This window comes from Carettochelys insculpta, chromosome 8, assembly GCF_033958435.1.
Source record: "Carettochelys insculpta isolate YL-2023 chromosome 8, ASM3395843v1, whole genome shotgun sequence".
In the NCBI taxonomy this organism is placed as follows: domain Eukaryota; kingdom Metazoa; phylum Chordata; order Testudines; family Carettochelyidae; genus Carettochelys; species Carettochelys insculpta.
In genome coordinates, this window is record NC_134144.1 from 48,612,224 (window position 1) to 48,634,351 (window position 22,128).

Consider the following 22,128-nt stretch of genomic DNA (forward strand, 5'->3'; position numbering starts at 1 on the left):
CTCACCACTGTGGCAAAGCCAGAAACAACCTCAATTTTCATGCTCCCAGTTTTGTGTTTTAGCCCCAAAGAAATCTTTTCCTCACTGAAAATTCCCATTATATAAGTATGTATTAGCAATGCTTAATTTCAGAAACTATCAGTTTCCATTAGAATCCTTTATTGGAGAAGTTTATATTATGTATAGAGCCCCACAGATGCACAGTCCATTTTGATCAATTTCTCAATCAGTTTTTTTAAAAAACAAATTTCATGATTTCCACTTGCATTCCAACTTTCTGCTTTAAGCCCCATCCTGCACCCAAAACCCTCAGCCCCACAACACACTGTTCACGTGTAGCATTATTTTTATCATGAGCACCAATATGGAGGTGATGTTAGCACATTAACTACATACTGGTGCACATAAGTCATTCTGCACCTGGACATAAAAAATTAGAGGAAACACTGGAGCTGGGCCCCCAGTCAGCACCCACCATCAGGCTGCCCAGCTGTCAAGGCAGGGCAGAAATGCGAGGCAATATTGCGAAGCCCAGAAAACAGTGGTCTGCAAACAACAGTGAAGAGCCATTTTTTTTCAAATTCTATTACAAAAATCAATCCTTCAAAAGCCACAATGTATGGGAATATGAGTCAGTCCTTAATAATGTCCAACTGTGTTTTTATTGCCCTTATTTTAAGAACAGTGCACACACAATTATTTGTACCAGTTAGAAACTTACATTACTGCCATCTCAAGGCTTTACCCGCCTCAGCCCCCAAATCTGCCCCCTACCCCAAGCTTTACTCCCCATCCTGCAGACCCACCCCTTGTTCCCAGGCTTAACCTCTCTGAGCCCAGCCCCAGGATTAACCCCCTCCCAGCCCTGCCTCCCTCCCCCACGACAAAGTTTAACCCTTCTGAACCCCAACCTCTCCCCCGGCTCCCAGGATTAATCCCCCCCCCCCCCATCCCCAACTTCCCCCTCCACCCCCAGGCTTAACCCCTCCGAGTCTCAACACCCAACCCACCCCACCCCCTGGCTTAACTCTCCTCAGCATGTGCAGTTCTGCTGTGGCCGCAGCTGCTGCCTCCCCCTCACTGCTCCCCACCATCTCCTCCTCCTTCTTGGCACAGTTGTGCAGCTCCAGCAGGGGCAGGCTCGGCCGCCCTCCCTCCTGACAGCTCAGACTTCTGCCCACATGGGGCAGCTCCCTGACCTGCTGGCTCCATCTTCTGGGCTCCCTGCCACAGCTGACTGCTGAGCAGCTCTGGCTGCTGCTGCTTAAACAACAAACTAAATTCAGTTGGGCTAACAGAGGGCAACTAAATTTAGTTTGTTTAAGCCGCTGCAGCCTCTGAAGCTACAAGTGGAGTCAGCGGTAGCAGCGCTTGGTGCCACAACTGACTCCTCAAATAGCCACATGCAGCTCCAGAGCTGCAGGTTGCCGACCCCTGCCCTTAAGCAACTTTTTAACCCCCCTACAACTCCCTTTTAGGTCAGGACCACCAATAGAAAAAATGCCGGTCTCCCCGCTCAAATCTACATATTGGAGGGCAAAAGCACAAAAGAGATAGGGCCCTAAGAATGTTACTATTGAAGTATACTTAAGGACTTCTTACCTTAACAATTTAGCTCAAGATTAATTTTTGAACAATTCTTTAAAAAAAAAAAACAACAACTTTATTTTAGAAGACTACAAAAATAAACCTGCCTTTTGACAGGTCTGTCACTGTTTAAAGGCACTATTGGCTACCTTGTTTTCCAGGTCTCTCTTCCAATGCCTCACACCAGCTTCCACTTCCCATCCATAAGACCCTCCTTACTGACCAGCAAGAAGTTTACTGGTATAAACTGGACACACTGTTTGCAGCAAAAGCTGTTTGATCTTGCACTTCACTAAGCAGAACACTTTATAGACCAGCATTTCTGATTGTCTTGGAAAGAAGTCCAGCTGGCGTGGACCTGCTGGCTCCCTTCCTGGTTTGTATTGCTCCCTGGAAGCAGCAACATGTCCCTTCTGCCGCTAAGAGAAATAGCCACAGGGTGCTGACTGCAATACCTGAGCTTTGCCCCATGCACTGGCTCCGCAGCTCCCTTTGACCAAGAACCATGGTCAGTGAGAGCTGCATGGCAGCTGGAGGCAGAAGCAACACGCAACGCTTTCTAGCTGTGTCTCTGCCTACGAACAGCAGGGATACATCCCCAATTGCGGGGAGTCACCCAAGATGAGTGCTGACTGGATCTTGCACTCAAATGTCTCCCGCATTCCTGGCCCAAACCAAGGGCCAGGCCCATAGCTAGAGCCCTCAGCTCCTCACACTTAGTCTGGTTCACTCTTAATCAATATTCCAGTTAACTAACTGGCACTCTCCACTCCCCCAATATGTTGAGTGATAAAGCTTTTACTGCATCATTGTTTAAAGGTGATGTCTGCCTACAGTGGGAAACATATTTCCCACTTTAAGACTTAATTTTGTAAGATTTATAATTTGTAAGATTATCAATATTCAGACCTATATGTTTTCAAGTTAGAGTTGCCTTACAACTAAATTAGCAAACTTCAGTCTAACATTAGTAGTTGTGATAGATCCAACCAAATGCATACCAGGAAAAAAGAGAGGTTTCTCATGCAAAGAATATGGTGAAAAGATATGGAGTGGGAACTCCTAGTAAAGGAAGTGGAAAAGAAAAAAAAGGCTAGTACTTTTATGCTGTAACCCAAAACATTTGCTATCTAATAATTAACCATGCAAATTTAATTCTGTAGATCCCTTAACTATACATCTTAGAACAATTTACATAAAATCATGTTTTATACTCCACTCTAAGAGCTACTAAAAAAAGTTAAATGTTAAGGTTGAATTCATAGCTCCGTTAGACTTAGAAGTAATTTAGACCTCAGAATTTATTGTTCATTTCATCATTATTTCAGCCACTGTTTCAAACTGCATCATAGCATATGCATAAGAGATCTAATCAGGCCCTTGATGAATCTTCTTATGGTGGACAAGAATAATATATAGCATGCAAACGAACACATGTAAATTATATATAAAGATAAAAATATAAATATCTAATGTTTGCAGACGTGAGATAAAGAACACATCAAAAACCTAGACACAACCCAGCGTGCTGAGGAATTCTCTCCAGTCATCTCAAATATGAATGATTCTGTAGGCTTAATATAGGCAAGCTATGTCTGCACTAGTGAGTTTTTCATAAAAGCCAGGGCTCTTTCAAAAAATCCTGCAGAGCATCTACACACAAAATGCATTCTTTGGATATCAAATTGGAAGAATGCAAAACTTTTTCCAGCAGCCCTCCTCCACTTCCAGATGAGGAAGAGCACTGTTTTCTGAAAGATTCTTTCACGAAAAAGACATGTAGATGCACCGAAGGCACTCCTTTTAAAAAGAGCAGTCCTCCATAGTGATGGATTTTTTTGATCCACCGCATTTCCTGGCCCATTTTTTTTCCAAAAGAGCAGCCGGGGTGTGGCCGCTCTCTATCAAAACAGTGGATCAAATTTTCGATTTTCTTTTTTGTGTGTGGATGCAATCTTCTGAAAGAAGATTTTCCAGAAGAGAACTTCCAGAAGAACTTCTTTCAAAGGGTGGCTGTAGTGTAGCATTAGCCCCAAAGTTTTCATAGTTTAATTAGCAACAAAATTACAGAAGACCCACAACTTACGCAGAGGTTCATTCTTGCGCAACCCTGCATAAGTCAAATTTCACATTACTCGGGGGAGCCTGGAAACTGACCAGCACAGCAACGCTGGTCACTTTCCCTGCTCTTGTGAGCTGAAGCCTGGCTCCCAGCTCCTCACAGGAGACAGGAACCTGACCAGTGTTGCAGTCTAGTCAGTTTCCCAGCTCCCCTGAGTGGCGGACAGCCCAGAGCCAGGTGCCAGCTCCCCACCATCCTGAGTTGCATTAAACTGAGATATGTGAAACTTGAGTGCATGTATCTCAGGGTTCTACTGTACTCTTAAATAGACCAACACACTCATAGGAATGTACAAAATCAATTTGTTTGAATTTCTCCTCACTCATGATATACTATTAATACAAGTTTAAGATAAACTTAGTTTCTGTATCTCAATTATATTTGGCAGCTGGGCTTATTTTGTACCTGATTTCTGTGCAGGCGTTGCTGAGGCTAAACTCTGATTGGTTGCTGCACGAGAGGCAGTTCCTTGAAGTACAACTGAAGAAGAATCTAGACTTAAAGTGCTTTGGATTAACGGAACACAAACCTGTGAAGACACCACACTTCAATGATAATGTGTATGACACACATGAAAAGGAAATAAAGGAGTACAATTAGTTTCAAATCTGCATCACAACAGAGCCCCTGGAGAAAGCTGACTCATACCAAGTCTACTGAACTGCTCTGTAAGCTATATTTTAAAGTTATTGCTAAGTGCGTGTGTGCATGCGTGTGTGTACGTACACATCCCCTCCCCTCACAGACGAGCCTCTCTAATCTGGCAACAGCCATAATATGGCATGATTTTAGTTAGCCAGATGACCACTTATCATGGGTGTGGCCAAATTTCCCATGGTCCAATAAAATTTGTTTACAGCCACCAGTCCTAGCTCTCAGTATTCTATGCTGTTATTTAGCCCTAAATTTCTTCTAGGAGCCAGTAAGTAGTGGAAGTGTTAGTAATGCTGCTAGACAATATTGATCTTTTTTGGTCTGGCAAATTTGTTCAGCACCGGTCAGGTCCCAAGGGTGCCAGACTAGAGAGGTTCAACCTGGTTACATGTGTGCGCTCTCACTCACTCACGAATCAGCTTCATTTTAAATGACTAACCAAATCAGTCACATTTTCAATGTTATCAAATGGAAAAGTAAATATTTTCAAGTTAAATAATCCAATTGTTGTGGGCTTTCTAAACTTTTCTATATTAAAGAGGTAGATCAAAAGCATTACTCAGTCAGTAAGATTTTCAGTTATACCCTGGAATATAATTTGACAGAATTATGAAAGCAGGTGCCAATGGTTTGTTTTGCATGCTTAATTCAAGTTACACTACTATTTAAGTAGTTTTCCAATTATATCAAACACAAATCTCTACATGCATTGCTAAAGTCAAAACATTCAAAAGGGTGTTAAATTAATCTAACTGAAAAGCCTGCCTAACTTCAGAAAAAAACCTTACCCCATCACTACCACTAATTTAACCCTTCCCTAACAACTCATGGAATACATGCATGTCTTGCAGGTCAGAGTTCCAGCCCAACTGGATAAAGAGAGTGAAGAGCTCAGAAAGAATACATTATCAAAACAATCCTTTTTTCACTAGGGGGCTATTAACTTGGATTTCACTGTATTACAACTGGTGAGAGACTGTCTTTCTCCATCATGCTAAAGCCTGAACCTTTTAAGGGCTTTATAAGTGAAAATAAATTAAAACTCCAACTTCACTGTTCTTAAAAGGTCTTTACCCACTGCCACAAACACCTGAATTAAATTGTAACTGGAAGATTTTAAAAATGGCCTTTTTGTTCTTCATGTGATACAGTTGTCAGTTATATCTGTTTGTAGGAGTCTACAGAAAAAAATATGCAGCTGTGATTATAAATCCATACAAGTCTAGAAGGAAGACTCAAGATATATGTGAGATACTACAAAGGCTATTATTTACTTGATAATAAACAAGTGACAAACACAAACTATGACAGCTCTTATGTTCACATACAAGTCAACTGAGAACGTCACCAAGATCAGGAAAACTACTGCTCCTTGCTAAGAATAATGCTTTATAAACAGGCCACCGCAAACAACGTGCATTTACCATTTATTCACTGAATGCCTCTTTGTTCGTGTAGTCTGAGTAAGAACAGAAAGTGTCTGATCTACCACAACTACACCATTAATATTTTTATATCTTATATTTGCAAACTTAGAAAACCCTAATGCTGTCAGTCTTTTCATCTGTAAAATTTTCTAGTTAAAAGCAGCATAATGCAAACCAAACAGTGCTCTAAGAGAGTTGATTTATATAATGAAAATGCTATGTTTATATCTTTTCTATCTTTATAGAAAGCATATTTTGTCCATTTATTGCTGCGTATTGAGTACAAGATGTAAATGAGCAGTCTACAGTGACAGCCAGGTCATTCCCTTCATAGTTAATTTAGGCCTCCATGTGTACAACTTGTTCTTTTATACTGACCTACCAAATTAATTTTTGAAAGCACATTAGGTTTGACGCCTACAAGAGCGATGGTGTTCTTTTAATAACTGTTGTATTGCCAAAGATTACAGAGAGGCCCGACAAATCACTCTAGGGGGAAGGAAAAAAAGGTCATAGGGCAAGCTTCAGTCTTATGTGAAGAAAACACAAGCTCAACTACTCTGCTAAAATAAACTTGCATTTGTTACCTGTTCAAAGTTTGCAGGCAGCTGAGGTCCAAGCCTCACCAGCAAATACCACCAGACCTCCAGTTTTGTCAGCGCCAAAGCCTCTGTTCTCACATGGATAGAGCTCAATGGCTGCATTAGCAATTTCAGCCTTTTTGCACTGCACAATATATCTTGAAGAATTAAAGAAAAAAGTCACATTTTAAAAGATACAATAAAAAGTAAATTATCTTGCAACACAGTAAAAAGGGAAACTTCTAAACTGTTAGGCTTTCCCCTTGCAATTAATACATTAACTAATTCAGCAAGATTCAGTCTTCTCTATCACCCATCTCTAGTACAAGGTCCCATTAATACAGACAGCAGGAAAACCTCATTTCCATTTTACACCAGGAACGTGACAGAACAAGTACTTCAGAAACTGTTTAGTGGTTAACACTGAAAACTAATTGTGTCTAAAAAACACACAAAGAATAAAAAAGGGGGGGAAGCTCTTCCATACAAACCCTGGAAGAATCCAAGCCTAGAAAAGCTGTTTTTGATAAATGATCCCAGTTAGTAGAAGTTAAATGGTAAAAAAAGAAATTAACCCATAAGGAATCCCCCCTTATCTAAATAATCACAGATTTGGCAAGACTGGGATACAAGCAATTACAAATCAAGGAACATGGAAAAGAAAAACTATGGTATCCAAAGAAAGCCTGAAAAGAGGATTTGACTAACAGGAATAATTTATGCAATGAATGCTTAAAGGAATTACTTCCTTATGGAATCAGAGGAAAACCAGTAAGTTCTCAAGGTTCTTCAGGCACCAAGTTCAGACTATACTTGCTCTCTGTATTCTGGATACATGTAAAATGAGAAGAAACCTCACTTGCACAGCAACTGGTTCAGTAACAAAGTACGTAAAAGTGTTCGGGGTTGCTGCTCTTATCTCCTCTCTGGAACACGTGCTCAACTTGTATTTGAGAAAATGTGGGCATGTGCATTTGTGGGGAGCAGAATTTGAGAGAAGTGATGTTGAAACTTTGGATGTAAGGCTCTTTTCCTATGATCATATAGCAAACCAATGCTCCACTTCCTGCACTAGCTCATTGCTGAAAGCAGCCTCCAGTCCAAGGTCTGTCCTATCATTTTTAAAGCCCTCTGTGGAAATAGCCTAGCTTCCGGAGAGGATGAATGACTCTTTCTGTATTTGGGAGAACTGATCACAGCTATATTCCAATGAAAAACTGAACTATTGATCAAAAGGAGCAATAAAACTGTTGAGCAATGGAAACAATTTTCAAAAGGAGCATGGCCCACATTATGGAATTTGTTAACTGAGGCAATGAAAACAACTGCTAACTCTCAATTACTTACTGTAGTTTCCCAACCTCATCTACCTTTCGTTATTTGGGATTTAACTCTAAAACCAAGAGTCAGAGCAAGACAACTTGCCAATGAAAGTAAAACACTGTCAGGGTTCCAGGCTGATCAGGCTCAGAAAGACAGCACCAGACATATACGGCATTAGGATCACTGTGAGAAGAGTGCTGTGCAGAGAGCACCCCACTGTATTTGGAGTGGGCATTCCTTGGCAACTTCAACATCAATCCATGCCCATTCCAGCTAAGATGAGGACACTGTTGACTCCTCCATATTATGTGTATAAACAAGAGAGGCAAGGGAGAGCTCTAGAATTCAAAAAATTAAAGTAAAAAAACACTAACTCCTTATAGATTAATGGCTAATATATAAAGATTGTTAATCTAAAGAAGAGTAATTACTAGGGTAGTTCTGTATTGCTGGTTGTTCTACAAAGAGTTTCTAATGAGCTACTGGAAATGGCAAGGATTTTCCCCAAAACCAGGAACGACAAGCTATCTTAACTCCCATAAGGCTCATTAAGGGAGATCTACTCTTGTTGGATGCAATAAAGAAAAACAGTTATAAACCAACATTTGAAATAATTGGACACTATAGTGAATACTCTCCACTTGTACATTTTAACATCATGCTGACATCTTATATCAAATATAGATATGTCTGATCACAAATGTTCACAGTAGCAGTTAACATCTGCATGGCGTAGCTATTAGTTATTTTGACCAAAATTTAAAATTTCCCAGTTCATTTAGCCTTCATTTGCTGGAGAAGCGGCAAAGTCAAACCACACAGTTTATTCTGACTCCACATAAAAGCATACAAAAGAACAGAGCAGGTGTACTTATTCATTCCACTAATAAGGAATAAATACCCATATGCTACAGAACTTCAGAATGCTTGGACTGCCTTCGATTCCTTAAACATACTGGAAAATTAAGCCATGTTACCATCAATAATTCCATGTTATTTCTGTAGCAGAACTAAAGCATCACAGAATGATCTACTTTAAACAGCCTTGGAAGGATTAGATTTTTACCAGTAAAAATTGATTTTACTATATACACACACAGACAAAAACACACTTCCATTTATATTAGAAACGTACAGATAAGCAAAATAAGAAAAATGCTGCTCGAAAACTTGAGTTTGATTTCAGATATTTACTTTGTATAGTTTTACATGACAGTTGACAGTTTGTGTTTAGTCATTATAAAGCTGTAACATTTTGTCTCTCAACATTGTAACTAAATTGTTGCCCAGCCCTCAAAATATCCTGCAACTATGAAAATTTAAATCAATAAATATAAATCCATAAAATAAATATTATCCTTAAAGAGTATAAAAATAACTAAATTCTGCCAAGTCTAATAATGAAAATGGGGGACAAACACTTCAATGAGAATATAAATGAATTTTTTCCTAATTTAAAAATTTTTTCCACTTTCACCTCCTCATTCTCCTTTCGAGAGTAAGGTCAAATCTTGCAAATAGTCTTTTATAGTCAGGATGCATGCTGATCTTAAACAGTCTTAAAGAAGTAATCTCTCAATCTCCAGATTCCTTAATGTCTCTTCTCGGTAATCAATCTATATAGCACAAACGGAAGAACTGTAGTGTAAACTTGTGTGCTAAGACCCAATCTCCTATGAAACAAATGTATAACCTTCAGAAACTCTATCTTGCAGCAAGGCTGAACTAAGAAAGAACCCTTAATGTGCTGAAATGCAGATTTTTAAAGAGATAATATTTAACTGGTACAAATTAAGCACTACCAGACTAAGAGGAGAAAAATTAGTATTTTCCTTTCTCCTGATTATCTTGACATTAAAGTTGTTTAAAATATTTTTATCTACCTGGATTCAAAGCAAAATTATCTATCAGACTCTTCCATGCAATGAAGGCTATTTTCTTTACCACTGGTGATCCACTACGAAATCCAAGTTCTTCCAGTTGCAACAATGAGTTGATAAAACTGCCACTACGGTGAAGTGTCTAAAGGTAAAATAATACTGTTTTTATACCATGAAGCATTTATGCTGATAGTATCCATTGTCATGGAACCTTAAAAAAAATAAAGTTATTGTTCTTCTGCTTACCTTTCCAAGTAACTTGACAAACAAAGGCCACAATTTCAACACATAGGTCTCATTTTTTGTAGAGAATAACTTCTGGAGTTCTGAAATTACTTTCTAAAGACAATAAAAGCTTTATTGTTATTTTACTTGTGCAGTTAACTAAATAGAATGAACTAAAAGTTATTGTATTTAACTTAATCTTCAATATAAGTTCTAACACACGTGCTCTTTTACCTACAAAAGCTCAGGAGCTGATAAATTTGTTAGTCTCTAAGTTGCCAGTTAGAAGAATGTGACCCCAGGATTTAACTGTGTTACATCTACAAAACCTTTTAGGAGATCCAGCACAGAACTTGCAAGTCAATATATCCATGGGAGGGTGTATACTAGCTTTAAGCCACCTTTGTATCTTCCTGATGCTGGACTTTTCTGGGGATGAAGTTGTTCTGGAGTGATGCAGACAGGCCCACATATCTATCAAAATTACAGCTGCTAACCAGGCCTCAGTGCTGTGGCACCACACTAACATGTTCCTCCAGTTCCACGTGTTACCTTTTACAACATCAGGGTTAGTGAGTGAGTTCTTAAAGGAAAGCCCACGGGTGGGGGGGGTGATGTGGATATCACTGTCCAAGTGCATCAGGGACTTATAGGTCCCCTTTATGCCAATTGGGCTGATTCTCCCAGCCTCCCTCTGCTGGCAGAGCCTGGAAACTAACCAGGGCAGCAGACTTGGTCAGTTTCCTGGCTCCAAGGAGCCAAGCTGCTTCTGGTTCCCTGCTCCCCTCCCCAGAGCCAGGAAACTGACCAAGGCTGCTGGCCTGGTCAGTTTCCCAGATCCTGCAAACAGCAGGGAGATAGCAACCAAGCTGCTCCCTGGTTCCAAGCCACTCTGGAAACCAGAGCCAGTTTCCCAGCTCCTGCAAGCTCCCAGCCCCTCAACTTGTGCAAAATTTGAGTTACCTGGGGACTGCAAGAATGCAATCTCCACATAAGGGTTTACTGTACCACAATTTGGCTACTGGATTAGCAAGAATTAGCTGATGATCTCAATTCTTAATACTTTAATGGGTAATCTCAAACAAACCAAAGAATTAATGGGTAAGGAGTCCCCTCCAAAACTGTGTCAAAGCATACTAGCACATTAAAAAAAGATTGCACTTCTATTTATTGCTGAAGAACTCAAAGAATATACAACTATTGCAATTACCTTTCATGAGCCAAATTCACATTAACAGATGATTTGAAAAATTTTTACAATGAAATGGCTTTCAGTCAAGGTTGCAGGGACACGTACATCCATTAATTCAGAAAGTTAAATGACATTAAGAGCATAAGAGAAATTACTAGACATCTCTCAGCTTCTCTAAAATCCTGAAGAATAAGTTTTTAAAAGCACTTGTCACTTACAGTAGTCATCAGATGTTCAGTGAGGACTGCCACTTCCTGCTGTTTCTGAAGTAATAATGGCATTCCCATCTCCAATGCTGTAGCACCCCGTAACTGCACCTTATGAGCTGAATGGACAACCATAGGAATGATCAGCTTTGCCCACCTCACAGCCTCTTCTCCCATTTGGGTTGGAGTCTGTTCCATTAAACTGAATTCAGAAAAAAAACCCACACATACATTAACTCTATACAGAAACACTATACAGATGAGCTTAACAAATATATCCTTACTTAATGTTATTAAAATATACATTTGTAATTTAGATGTATTAGGCACTAACAAAATGCTATGAAAACATTTTCTAATAAATTTGAATCACACTTTGAAAATCTAAACAAAACTCTACATAATCAGTAGATCACTGAAATACCAATCCTCTAAAAGCCTCATCAAGATGTTATTTTAAATTTGTCTGTCATTTAAGTTCCCTTCCCTTCTTTGCAATAGTATTAAAACTTAGGTTTCACGTCCCCTTTCTACTACGTGTAGGACCCAATGGTCCACTGTCATACGGACCAAGAATTGTGGAAGGGAGATAGGTAGGCCAAAAAGATGGGATGGGGAGGATCCAGCTGAATGAATGGTACATTAATCCTCAATCATACCTTCAAAAGGCCTGTTCAGGGCTCAAGGAAGGTTTCTGCAAGCCAGATCCCTGGCTAGAATTCTCAGAGCACCTACGCCCATTACATCCTCTATGCCTGTCATTGTCCCTGGGCTATTATTGGTATAGGCAAGATGGAGAGTGGGGTGTGAAATGTCTACATTGGGTGGCTGGCACGTGGATTCTCAGGGATCTCAACGTTGTTCAAGTCTGAAATTGTGTAACCCTCTGTTTTCTCGGAAAACAGGGAGGGACCTTCAAATAGGAGGTTCTGGATTTTCTGTTGGGCTTCGTATGGAAGGCCTGAGACCTGAGACAATGCACTCCTCCTCATGGCAATACCTGATGCCATGACCTGCATCACCACAACTACAGCACCCAAGGCTGTTTGAACAGCTGCACCAGATACATGTGCCCTCCTCAACCAAGGCTGTGAACTCTGCCCTAGAATCCTGCAGAAGCAACTCTGGACTTCACCAATGAGGACGAAGTATTAGAGGGGTACCTGCTTATTAGTTTGTTGGTTAGAAATATGGAGTTGTAAACCTCCTGTTGAATGAACAAGTTTAGTCTTTTTTGACTCATTTTTTGGGGAGGGACCCAAGTACCCGTGCTGCTCCCTGTGGTTGGCAGCCTCAACAACCAGAGTCTGGAGGAGTCTGGGTATATACGTGTTCATACCCTCTATACTACAAAAGTATCTCCTCTTGTTTCTCCTGGCTGTGGGGGACACAGAGTCTTGGGTTTGCCACACTGTCTTGGCAGGTGTTAATGAGAGCTAGTGCCACACGTGGGACTAGATGTATAAAGAATGTTCACTGTGGGATACGTCTCTTCTCAGAGAGCCTCTGTTTGCATCCCCAACCCTTGACCCACCCTGCATAGGAGCTGCTGAAGATCTCTATTGTCCTCTGATGCAGGTGCTGTGGTCATGCCTGCTAGCACTTCATCAGGTGCTGAAGACAAAATATATAATAGCTAGATATGGCTGCTCAGTGTCCTCAGCTCCCAATAGGTCCTTAGGGCCAAATGTGTGTGGGTCCAGTGCTGGCAGGGTTGGAGTGGGAACTTCCTGCAGTGCCACAGCCTGGGAAGTGGTCAGCATCAGTGCCATGGAGATCGGTGCTAAAGGAGGCACCATCTGTGGGAGCATGGTCAACAATGCTGACATGTCTGGCATCAGTGCCAGGGTAGAAGGTGGTCCCAATGCTGGAGCTACCTCTGCCAAAGTTGTCACCTGTGCCACAGGTATAAATGAGGCTGAAGCATGTGAAAGCGCTGGAATGAAGCCAGTGGAACTGCCCAACTAGCACTCATGGTAGGCCCCAGATGTCTAAAGGGCCATTGTGGGGGTGGTTTCCATTGAACTGGCCACTGTGCCAAGTGCAAGAGCTGGCTGCATAATGAAGAGTAGCTCACATTCCTACTTCGACTCCTCCTACATAACATTTGTTACCACAAGCATGAGGCAATTCTAGCTAATGGTCACAGCAGAAAGAAGGAACTGACAGGGTGGAGGCAGGTCAGCAGGGTCCTATATTGTCTATCCCAAGCCAGAGCTCCTTGTATACCGTGCAGTGGTTGTTTCAATGCTACTTTATGCATGTGAAACCTGGACAACATATAAGCATCATTTGAAGGCACTTGAACAATATCATCAATGCTGCCTCAGAAAAATCCTATATAACTCTTGGGAGCACAGGAGCACGAACACTAGCGTCCTGGAAGAGTCAAACACGACCAGCACTGAAGCCATTATCATTCATCAACAACTTTGTTGGACTGGACACTTGGTTCAGATGTCTGATCAGTGCCTCCCAAAACAGATTCTGTTTTCTGAATTGGAGGAAGGACAGAGGAACACTGGGAGCCAGCAGAAGCAATATAAGGACATGCTGAAGGCACACATGAAAAAATGCAACATCGGTGTAGACACTTGGAAGAACCTTGCCCAAGACTGTCCCCAGGGGAGAACAATAATCTGTGAGGGGGTGGCCCAATTTATGAGGTCCTGCTGCAGTGCAGACAAGGACAGGTGGAGAAAAAAAGAGCATCATTAATTACAGCCCGCTCCTCCAAGAGCTACTAACACCTGCCTCTTCTGTGGTCAGAGCTGCAACTCCAGAATTGGGCTGATCAGCCACCAATAGACTCTCAAATAGGAGGATGACATGAAGACCTCCTACTCATTACTGAATGAAAGCCAAGAAGAATATTGAGCACCATGAAGGTGCCACTCCAGGGAGTGTCTGGGCTGACACTATGGCTATCTGCTGGGGGAAAAAGCTTCCAGTTGCTGTGCACACCATGTGTGCAAGCACCTAACTTGGACTGTACACGACCAATCACTTGAACAGTTAGTTCAAGTAAAATAAAAAGACTACAATGAACTTGAGCACATATTTTTGTGCAACAGTGTAATGTGCTTCTCCTCGGTAAAGGACCATGACCAGGAAATAAGAATTACAGCTCACTCATGGACTGTGAAACCTGGTCTTTTGTGTGCTGTAACCGTATAAGATGCAGATTTTACAGGGAGACCAGCATACCTCCAGTTGGGAGTCATGGTATTGCTACACTTACTTCTGCCACTGGCTTCAGAACTGGCAGACAGCGTGGCAACTGTTTGCTGGGCACCTAGCTCTGAAAGGCAGAAACCTGCCAGACACAGTGCAGAAGTAAGGGTGGCAACACCATACGATGACTCTCTTCTCCTGCTTTCAGAGCTGGGCAGCTAGATGGTGGTGGCTGTTGATTGACGGGCCAGCTCTGTAGACACGAGCAAAGTAGTAATGGTACAATACCATACCATTCTATCCTCATTTTTGCATTACAGCTGGTGGCAGTTCTTCCTTCAGAGCCGAGCTCCAGGGCCAGCAGATGCTGGTCTCCAGCAACTGAGCTCTGAAGGCAGCACAGCAGTGCAGATATAAGGGTAGCAATACTGCAATCTCCTCTATAACCTTGAAACACCTCCATAATCCCATTTTACATCAGGACTGTTACAATTACAACACACTGAAATTTCAGATTTAAAATAGCTGAAATAATGAAATTTATTATTTTAAAAATCCTATGACTGTGAAATTGACCAAAACAGACCACTGTAAATTAGGCAGAGCCTGAAGAATGATTAAGAAATACTGTAAAACTTTTAAAGGTTCTATCAAAACAAGATTTTAAATGTAAACATTCCCACTTAATGCTGTAAACATATAACTGAACCTAGCTTCATTTTCTAAGATAACTGAAAGGTGTAAAGAAAACAAAAAAAATGTGTAAAATGGAGTAGGCCTTTTAAAAAGACATTAGTAATGTAAGTTGTTAAAAATTATAGCAATTAATTTTTTTTATCTGACAGTATCCCCTTTTCACGTGAAAATCAGTGATGACATTATATGTCTAGAAACACATTTTGCAAATTGATGGCCCAGCAGGCTCCACAAGAGGCATAAGTAATTATGACACAGCTCATTCAACACCTGGCAATGTTGGGAACATTACTCGGCATACCTAACAATTTTAAAGTAGGTCAGGTATTGTCCTTAAACTATAGTGCCTCCAAATAGATTATTATTTTTTCTGAATAGGCATTTCCAAAGACTCGATAACTGTTTAAACCTTTAGCATTATTGTTCACTTACCGTATGACAACATTTAGGGCTTCATATTCAACAGCCATGGAATACACATCTCCTTTAGTAAGTATGATTTCTAGTGTAGAAATTATACTGGGTACCTGAAGAAACAACAAGATAAGGTTATCTACATTGTTTCTCCAGTTTTCTATGCCTCTGTCTAATTTTAAAACTCACCTCCTTCCCAACAATTTCAGAAGGAAAGGTCTGCTTAGAGATTACCCAAAGGGCTCGAGTACGTATGTTCTTGTCTGCAGTTTTCACAGCAATACTGTTCACTGTTGAAAGCAACTCTTGTATTTCAGCTGCTAAAAAGCAGAAAAGCACATATGGCATTCAAACTCTGTTTTCAAAATTCTATTCATTTTCTTAACAAGCTTGTGGGTCATACATCCAAGCAAAAGTTTCTTGTATCAAACATTAATACACAAATCCAAAATGGCAAAAAAATGTAACTTATGTTTTAAGTATACTAAATATTAAACCAAACACTAAAATACTGTATATATGCAATCATTGGCCCATTCATTTATAGGTCAAACTCCCAAAAGATGACTAGTCAAAAATGGGTAATTGCTCTGACTCATTCATAAGCCAACCCTACAGTTTAGTGCTTGACAAACTTCATTCCCAATCCATCAGAAGAAGCCACTGGCATTCCAGGACATTTTGTTTACCTCAAGCATCAGCAGTAACAGAGCTCCCAGAGACTGCAATTCACCATTCTCAAATGCTGCCAGTAAGCATGTTCCTCAACCTGCATTATCTTCTGCTGTTCCCATTGGCCAGGAACAGCAAATCACAGCTACAGGGAGTTAAGGAGATCAGTGCCTCCCCACATTCCAGGTAAACAAAACACCTGAGCACACCAGTAGCTTAACCAAACAGGAGGGGAGCTGAAGTTTCCTGACCCCGTCTTGTAGTTACTCTTTTTAAAAAGTGCTAAAATTTTGTTTTTAAATTAAACTGTACATTTGTGTTATTTTACAATTGAGATAAAAACAGTATTAAAATAAATAAAATTTATAGATACTGATATTATTTATACCCACATAAACAAATACCTTAAAAGCATGCTTCCCTAAAGTTCAGTTCATGGCCACATAAATGAACCACATAAAAACGAGCACTTCCCTAGCGTTTACTGTTTGCTTTTTCTAGTATCGTTCTTCTACAAGACTAGGTTAAAATTACTGGTACTTTTATATCACATATAGTACTTATATTGATTATAATTTATTGATGAAAATACTGCAGCCATTTAATGTTGCAAAGGCTTTGTTTCGTGGAGTAGATTAGTTTGAAATGAATGCTAAGCAAGTGGTGCTGCAGACCTGTGTGAAGCCTGACACACCTATTTCACAAAATGCTATAAGATCTATAAGGCAAACAGAGAAATACAATGAACGATAGTGCTACAGCCGTAATGCCAGTCTGCTAGTGTGTAATTTGATCTCTTCATGAACGTCAACAACTGGGCTTCCCAAGTCTTGAGCCAATCTGAAAACATAATATGCAGAATAGAAGGAATCTAAAAGGGCTGCTTTAAAATGAACAAAGAACAATAACGTGATGGAGACAGGAGCCTGCCTTAGCCCCCAGTGTGCTGCTAGACAGATAACAGCTAACCTCTCCACTTAGCAGCAGGAGCCTCTGAGAGACTGAGCCCAACTCTGGGAGAGTTGGCAACCCTAGGATCGAGATCAACTGTCAGAGGCTCCATGATCAACCAGTTAATCACAATGGTGACCACTGCTGCACGTGGCTCTAACTTTTAACAGCAAAGATGAAAATAAAGAAGTTGTTTTTTTCTAGAGTGCTCTACAGCATTATTTTGATAATATGACACAGTATAAACTAAGTTTGAAAGCATTTGGGAGCAATGGAATAACTATCTATTCCTATCACCTGGAGCCAACACAGCAAGGAGCCCCAACATTTTAATTCTCTGCCTCATTACCTGTAAATTCCTAATTTTAATCTAGAATTAAAGAAACAGGTAAGAACACATTTCAAAATTAAGGTAATAAGAGTTTTTGCAAATTTTACCAGGTAATTCAGAAGTAATCTTTGAGTTAAAGACACAAAATCCTAAAGCTTGTAGCGCTGCACTGCTCAGCTCACAATTTGGACTAGAAATGTGTGCCTGCAAGGAACAAAACAAAACAAAAATTAAAACTCCATGTCACATCACTAATTAGAAAATGTGAATACATATTGCATAGCTGCTCAGTTGAGTTCTAATTAAGTCAATGAAATGAAACACAGAACAACAACACAAAAAAAACAACCCATGGTGATGAAATCTGATATCTAAATGCAAAATGAAAAGTATACCCACTTTTTATAGTATGAAGTCACATCTAAAACTACAAAACCTAGCTGGGGTTTTAAAGACTCTTATCTGTAAATCTGGACTCTTGTTACTGAATTAACTTTCAAAACATCTTGCACTGAAATTATTTTTAAATAAATAAAGAAGCTGGGGGAACAATTACTGACTTCTCTGATTGTGTTCTGAATAATCATTACAGGTTTAAAATAGAGAAGAACTGATTACCAAGAGAGGAAATCTGACTAAAATGGCCTGAAAACAAGAACTTTTTACTACATTAACAATATTTTCTTGATGATCCCAATTATTCAGGTTATGGAGGTATTAACTATGTGAAACGATACTAATACATTACAATTCTGAAATCATTCCATCCATTATCCACTAACCCCACATTACATTGTTTTTAGTGTTTATGATTAGTAATACCAGCCTACTGTGGGATGCATCAAAGAAGTGACCTGGATCACAGGGGTTGATTTTTAGCTTAAACAATATTTTTTTAGTTTTGATTATAACAGTGTCAATAGACAGTGAGCCTTTGCTGTGAAAACTCAACTCGACCTGATTGCGCTGCAAGACATTCATGCTTCCCAACCAGACCTTAGCATTCAAGAAATGTTTGTTGCAGGTCATTTTAAAGCAAGAAGGTTAACTGCAGAAACCAACCTCTCTGCAGTAAAAGAAGATATAATCTCCCCACCATGAGAGGGAAAACCCAGTCGAGTATGATTTGCCAATATACTGGATAACAATCTACAAGTCTCAGAGGTATAGCCATGTTAGTCTGTAACTGTGGCAACTTTTAAGGACTAAGGGACTCAAGAAAGCTCACAACCCAATGCTTTTGTCTCTAAGATGCCACAGAACTGCTTGTTTTTAATTCACAAGCTTAACCTTCTTCCTTACCTAGTTTGACTGCAAATTAAATGAGCTCAGTATTAACCCTGCCTCTCACTGAACACAGATCTTGATTTAAGCTTTTGTTCTTGTTTTTACTGAGCCTTGCACATCAAAATAAATTTTGAAGGGACAATACAAACCTTAAATACTTTACACAGTCGAGGAAAGTGTTTTCTAACATCTGCAGTGAATTCTTTTCCTTCCTCACCAGTCAGGCGACTACAGGGGCAGAGAGGGAAAAAAAGTCATTTACACATCGACATTTTATTCCTATAAAAATGTTATATTAAAACAATCAAATTATTTTAACTAAAGGTAAAGTGACCTTATCTCCCTGTGCCAAATACGGGACAGGGAACTATGAGGGGATGGAGCAGCTCCTTCCTAATCCACCATGCCCCGAGGAGCCAGGAAGGAGGCAACTGCAGTTGGCCTGCCCCAAGGAAGTGGTAGGGACGAGCAACCGCCCATGCTCCCCTTAGACTCAGGAAAGTGACTCCCACCAGCAGCTACTGGCAGAATAGGTCAGTGAACCGGTGTGTGTGTGTAAAATATGGGACAATTAGCCCCTCTTAAAAATAAGTAGGTTACAGTTTCATGAACATCTTTAAAAACAGTTGACACACAGCATTTTAAAGTATTGGAGGAGGAAAAAAAATATCAGATCTTCACACATTACAAACCTATACTTAAATTTGTGACCTTAAAAACAAAACACAATGACTAATATAACCTACCACTGTATTGTGAATATAGGATATTGAAGATTTTATATTTTGATACTAGAGATCAATCAGATATCAAATTGAAATTGCTACCAAGAAATAAACATCACAAAACCTACAATGAGTGATAGTTTAAAAAACATAACAGCAAATTTTAAGTCTGGGCTCCAACTATTTGCAAGAATAGGCATCCACAATAGCTAGTGATACCCAATATACTGCTGAAAGGAAGACTGAACCATTAATGGAAAGGTACCACACCATAAGTAAATTGCCAGTCACTATTTGAGTTGTATGTAACTAGCTCCCTAAAAGAGAAGCAATTTTCTTCTTAAGTGGGATAACCAGAGACAACTCTTAGGAAGCTTTTTATTGCCAACAGTTAAGTTATCAGCATTTCATTTTCTATGACCCGTGAACACTTCAGCACGGAAACAGTCTCATTAAAGTGAATCGCATGAATTTAAAGCGGACCTAGTTAAAGAGAAGCTAGTTAGAAGACAAAGGTAAAAAGCCTACCTGCAAAACAGGAAAAGTGTTCTTGCATTTTGATTTCTCAAACATTTGCTCACAAAAGGCCAAATATTTCCAACCCTTGCTGCCGTCCCATGCCCCCAAATAAAAATCTGGTTGAACGTGTCAGTGTGTAGCTGTGCTTTTGCTTTTGCCTGACAGCTCCTACGGCAATCTGTCCAATATGCAGCCTGGCCTTGCCTAGCTACACACCAGAGTCCCCTGGCAGCCGCATGCCCTGAGCTCAGTGCGCAAGGCTGTACGCACGCACTCCCAGTCATACCTCTTCCCCGCTGCGTCCGTACCGCGACCACGCCGCCAAGCTCACACCTGTGACACACCCCACCCAGCCTCACAGCCGCTCTCACACCTGTTGCACACGCGTCCTCCTCTCCCAAGCGGGTGCACGTGAGAGAGCCCAGGGCAGAGCCCTCTCCTCCTGCCCGTGGCTTCGCGGCCCTGACAAGCAGCAGTGCCGGGGCTTCCTCCTGCCCGTGGCTTCGCGGCCCTGACAAGCAGCAGTGCCGGGGCTGCCTCCTCCCCGCTACCCCCGCCGCGGGGATGGGGGCGCGGCGGCGGCGGCCGCACTCACTTCACGATGGTGAGGTGCGCGTCTGTCAGCTCCCCTTGGGGTGCGGCCGGGTCCTCCAGGATCTCTAGCAGGGGCAGCAAGCTGGGTCCGGCGGAGGCGCTCATGGTGCGGCGGCGGCGCAGACTGGCGAGCAGACAATCCTCCTGGGCGGGCGCCCACCGCCGCCCTCCCTCAGCCCTTCACTTTCTCCCGGGCTAAGATGGCGGCGCGCGGGACCCGCCGCCAAACAGACCGGGACTGGACTTGTCCAGCCAATCAGCGCCGGAGGAGGCGGTGCCTAAGGCCGAACGCCGAGTTAGAGAGCGGCGCCGTCCCTCCCACCGCGCGCTTTTCCGCGCGCAGCTGTGCCTGCTGTAGAGCGCCGAGCCATCGATTGGGCCCCCTCTTGTCTGCAGCTCCTGCACAGCAAGTTCGGACGATGGGTGTCGGGGATAAGCTGCTCAGTGAGACCCATCCCGGTGCAACAGCTAGGGGGCTCCGGTCACTGCAGCCTGGCCGGAGGGAATGGGCACTTGAGCCATCGGGGGGGAAAGCGTGTGGGTTTGCCATATTGCAGGTTATCGGGCTGCATGGGCGGGAGCTATGCCCCATTGGCCATGGCCACAACTTGCAGGGGAGCCCAGATTTAGCACTGTGTCACGCGGGCTTGGTGTGAAATTGCCAGATTTACCGAGGCAAAGGAGAAAATCCGTGTGAATGCTGAAGAGAAGCCTTCTGTTTTGGAGTTTCTAGTTATTTGGTTAACCAGCGAACGGGGTGCAGATCCCACTTGCTATGCCACTGTCATGCTTCCCAGGTGTGTCCAGAGTCGTGAGGCACCTCAGTACCACTTCACCTTGGTGTAAGGAAGGCTTGTCTTTGCCTGCCAGGGATGAGCTCTCAGACTATCAGCCATGGGCAGCACAAGAACTCCTCTCTAGGTCTTGTGCTCCTTGTTCTGACTCTCTGCAAGTTGGTGATGGGCACACTCCCTCCAATTAAATATCTTTTGATTGTCCAGCCACTGGTCCTTTGGACACTTGCAGTATTCACAGATTCACTGCTTCCAGAGGAGCAGTACTCTCCACCTTGCCAATTACTCCTCAGCTCACTGCTTAACATACAGACTTACAGATATTTTGGAGCATAAGCTTTTGTGGGCAAAGACCCGCTTCATCAAATGCATGAGTGGGGGTTCCAGAGGAGGGTCTAAAATCTGGAACCCCCACTCATGCAGCTGATGAAGTGGGTCTGTGCCCACAAAGGCTGATGCTCCAAAATATCTATTAGTCTATAAGGTGCCACAGGACTTCTTGTTGTTTTTCAAGATATGGACTTACTCGGCTGCCCCTCTGATGCTTAACTCATGCAACTTATATATGTTTATTATCGTGAAAACAGGTAAAAGTACTGAACAAAGTATATTCAAGTTACAACAGATAGAAGGGTTAGTAATAAATGTTTACATATAAAATAAAATCAAACAGGCATTCTGAAACATAGAGACACAAACAGATTTTTCCATGTCTTATGAGGATTTACAACCAGGCTTGGCTGTGATCTTCTGTTTATGAGACAAGTCATGCTG

The 22,128-nt window shown here is 41.5% G+C and overlaps 1 protein-coding gene across 5 annotated transcripts in view; it reads right to left on the reverse strand.

Moving 5' to 3' along the window:
- Positions 1 to 20,736, reverse strand: part of RIF1 (replication timing regulatory factor 1) — a 63,241-nt gene extending 42,505 nt beyond the window's left edge. For 3 of the 5 annotated variants that reach the window (XM_075001958.1, XM_075001960.1, XM_075001962.1), the window contains exons 1-10: positions 20,562 to 20,736; positions 18,872 to 18,950; positions 17,543 to 17,639; positions 15,671 to 15,801; positions 15,500 to 15,594; positions 11,210 to 11,399; positions 9,821 to 9,913; positions 9,578 to 9,716; positions 6,378 to 6,529; positions 4,115 to 4,238 (exon numbers count right to left, since the gene is read on the reverse strand). In XM_075001958.1, the coding sequence (XP_074858059.1) occupies positions 4,115 to 4,238; positions 6,378 to 6,529; positions 9,578 to 9,716; positions 9,821 to 9,913; positions 11,210 to 11,399; positions 15,500 to 15,594; positions 15,671 to 15,801; positions 17,543 to 17,639; positions 18,872 to 18,950; positions 20,562 to 20,665 (1,204 nt within the window). In that variant the 5' untranslated portion in view covers positions 20,666 to 20,736. Of the gene's footprint in view, positions 1 to 4,114; positions 4,239 to 6,377; positions 6,530 to 9,577; positions 9,717 to 9,820; positions 9,914 to 11,209; positions 11,400 to 15,499; positions 15,595 to 15,670; positions 15,802 to 17,542; positions 17,640 to 18,871; positions 18,951 to 20,339; positions 20,427 to 20,561 lie in introns of those variants that run through there. The other 2 variants (XM_075001961.1, XM_075001959.1) reach the window with 2 other exon arrangements.
- Positions 20,737 to 22,128: the final 1,392 nt, after the last annotated feature.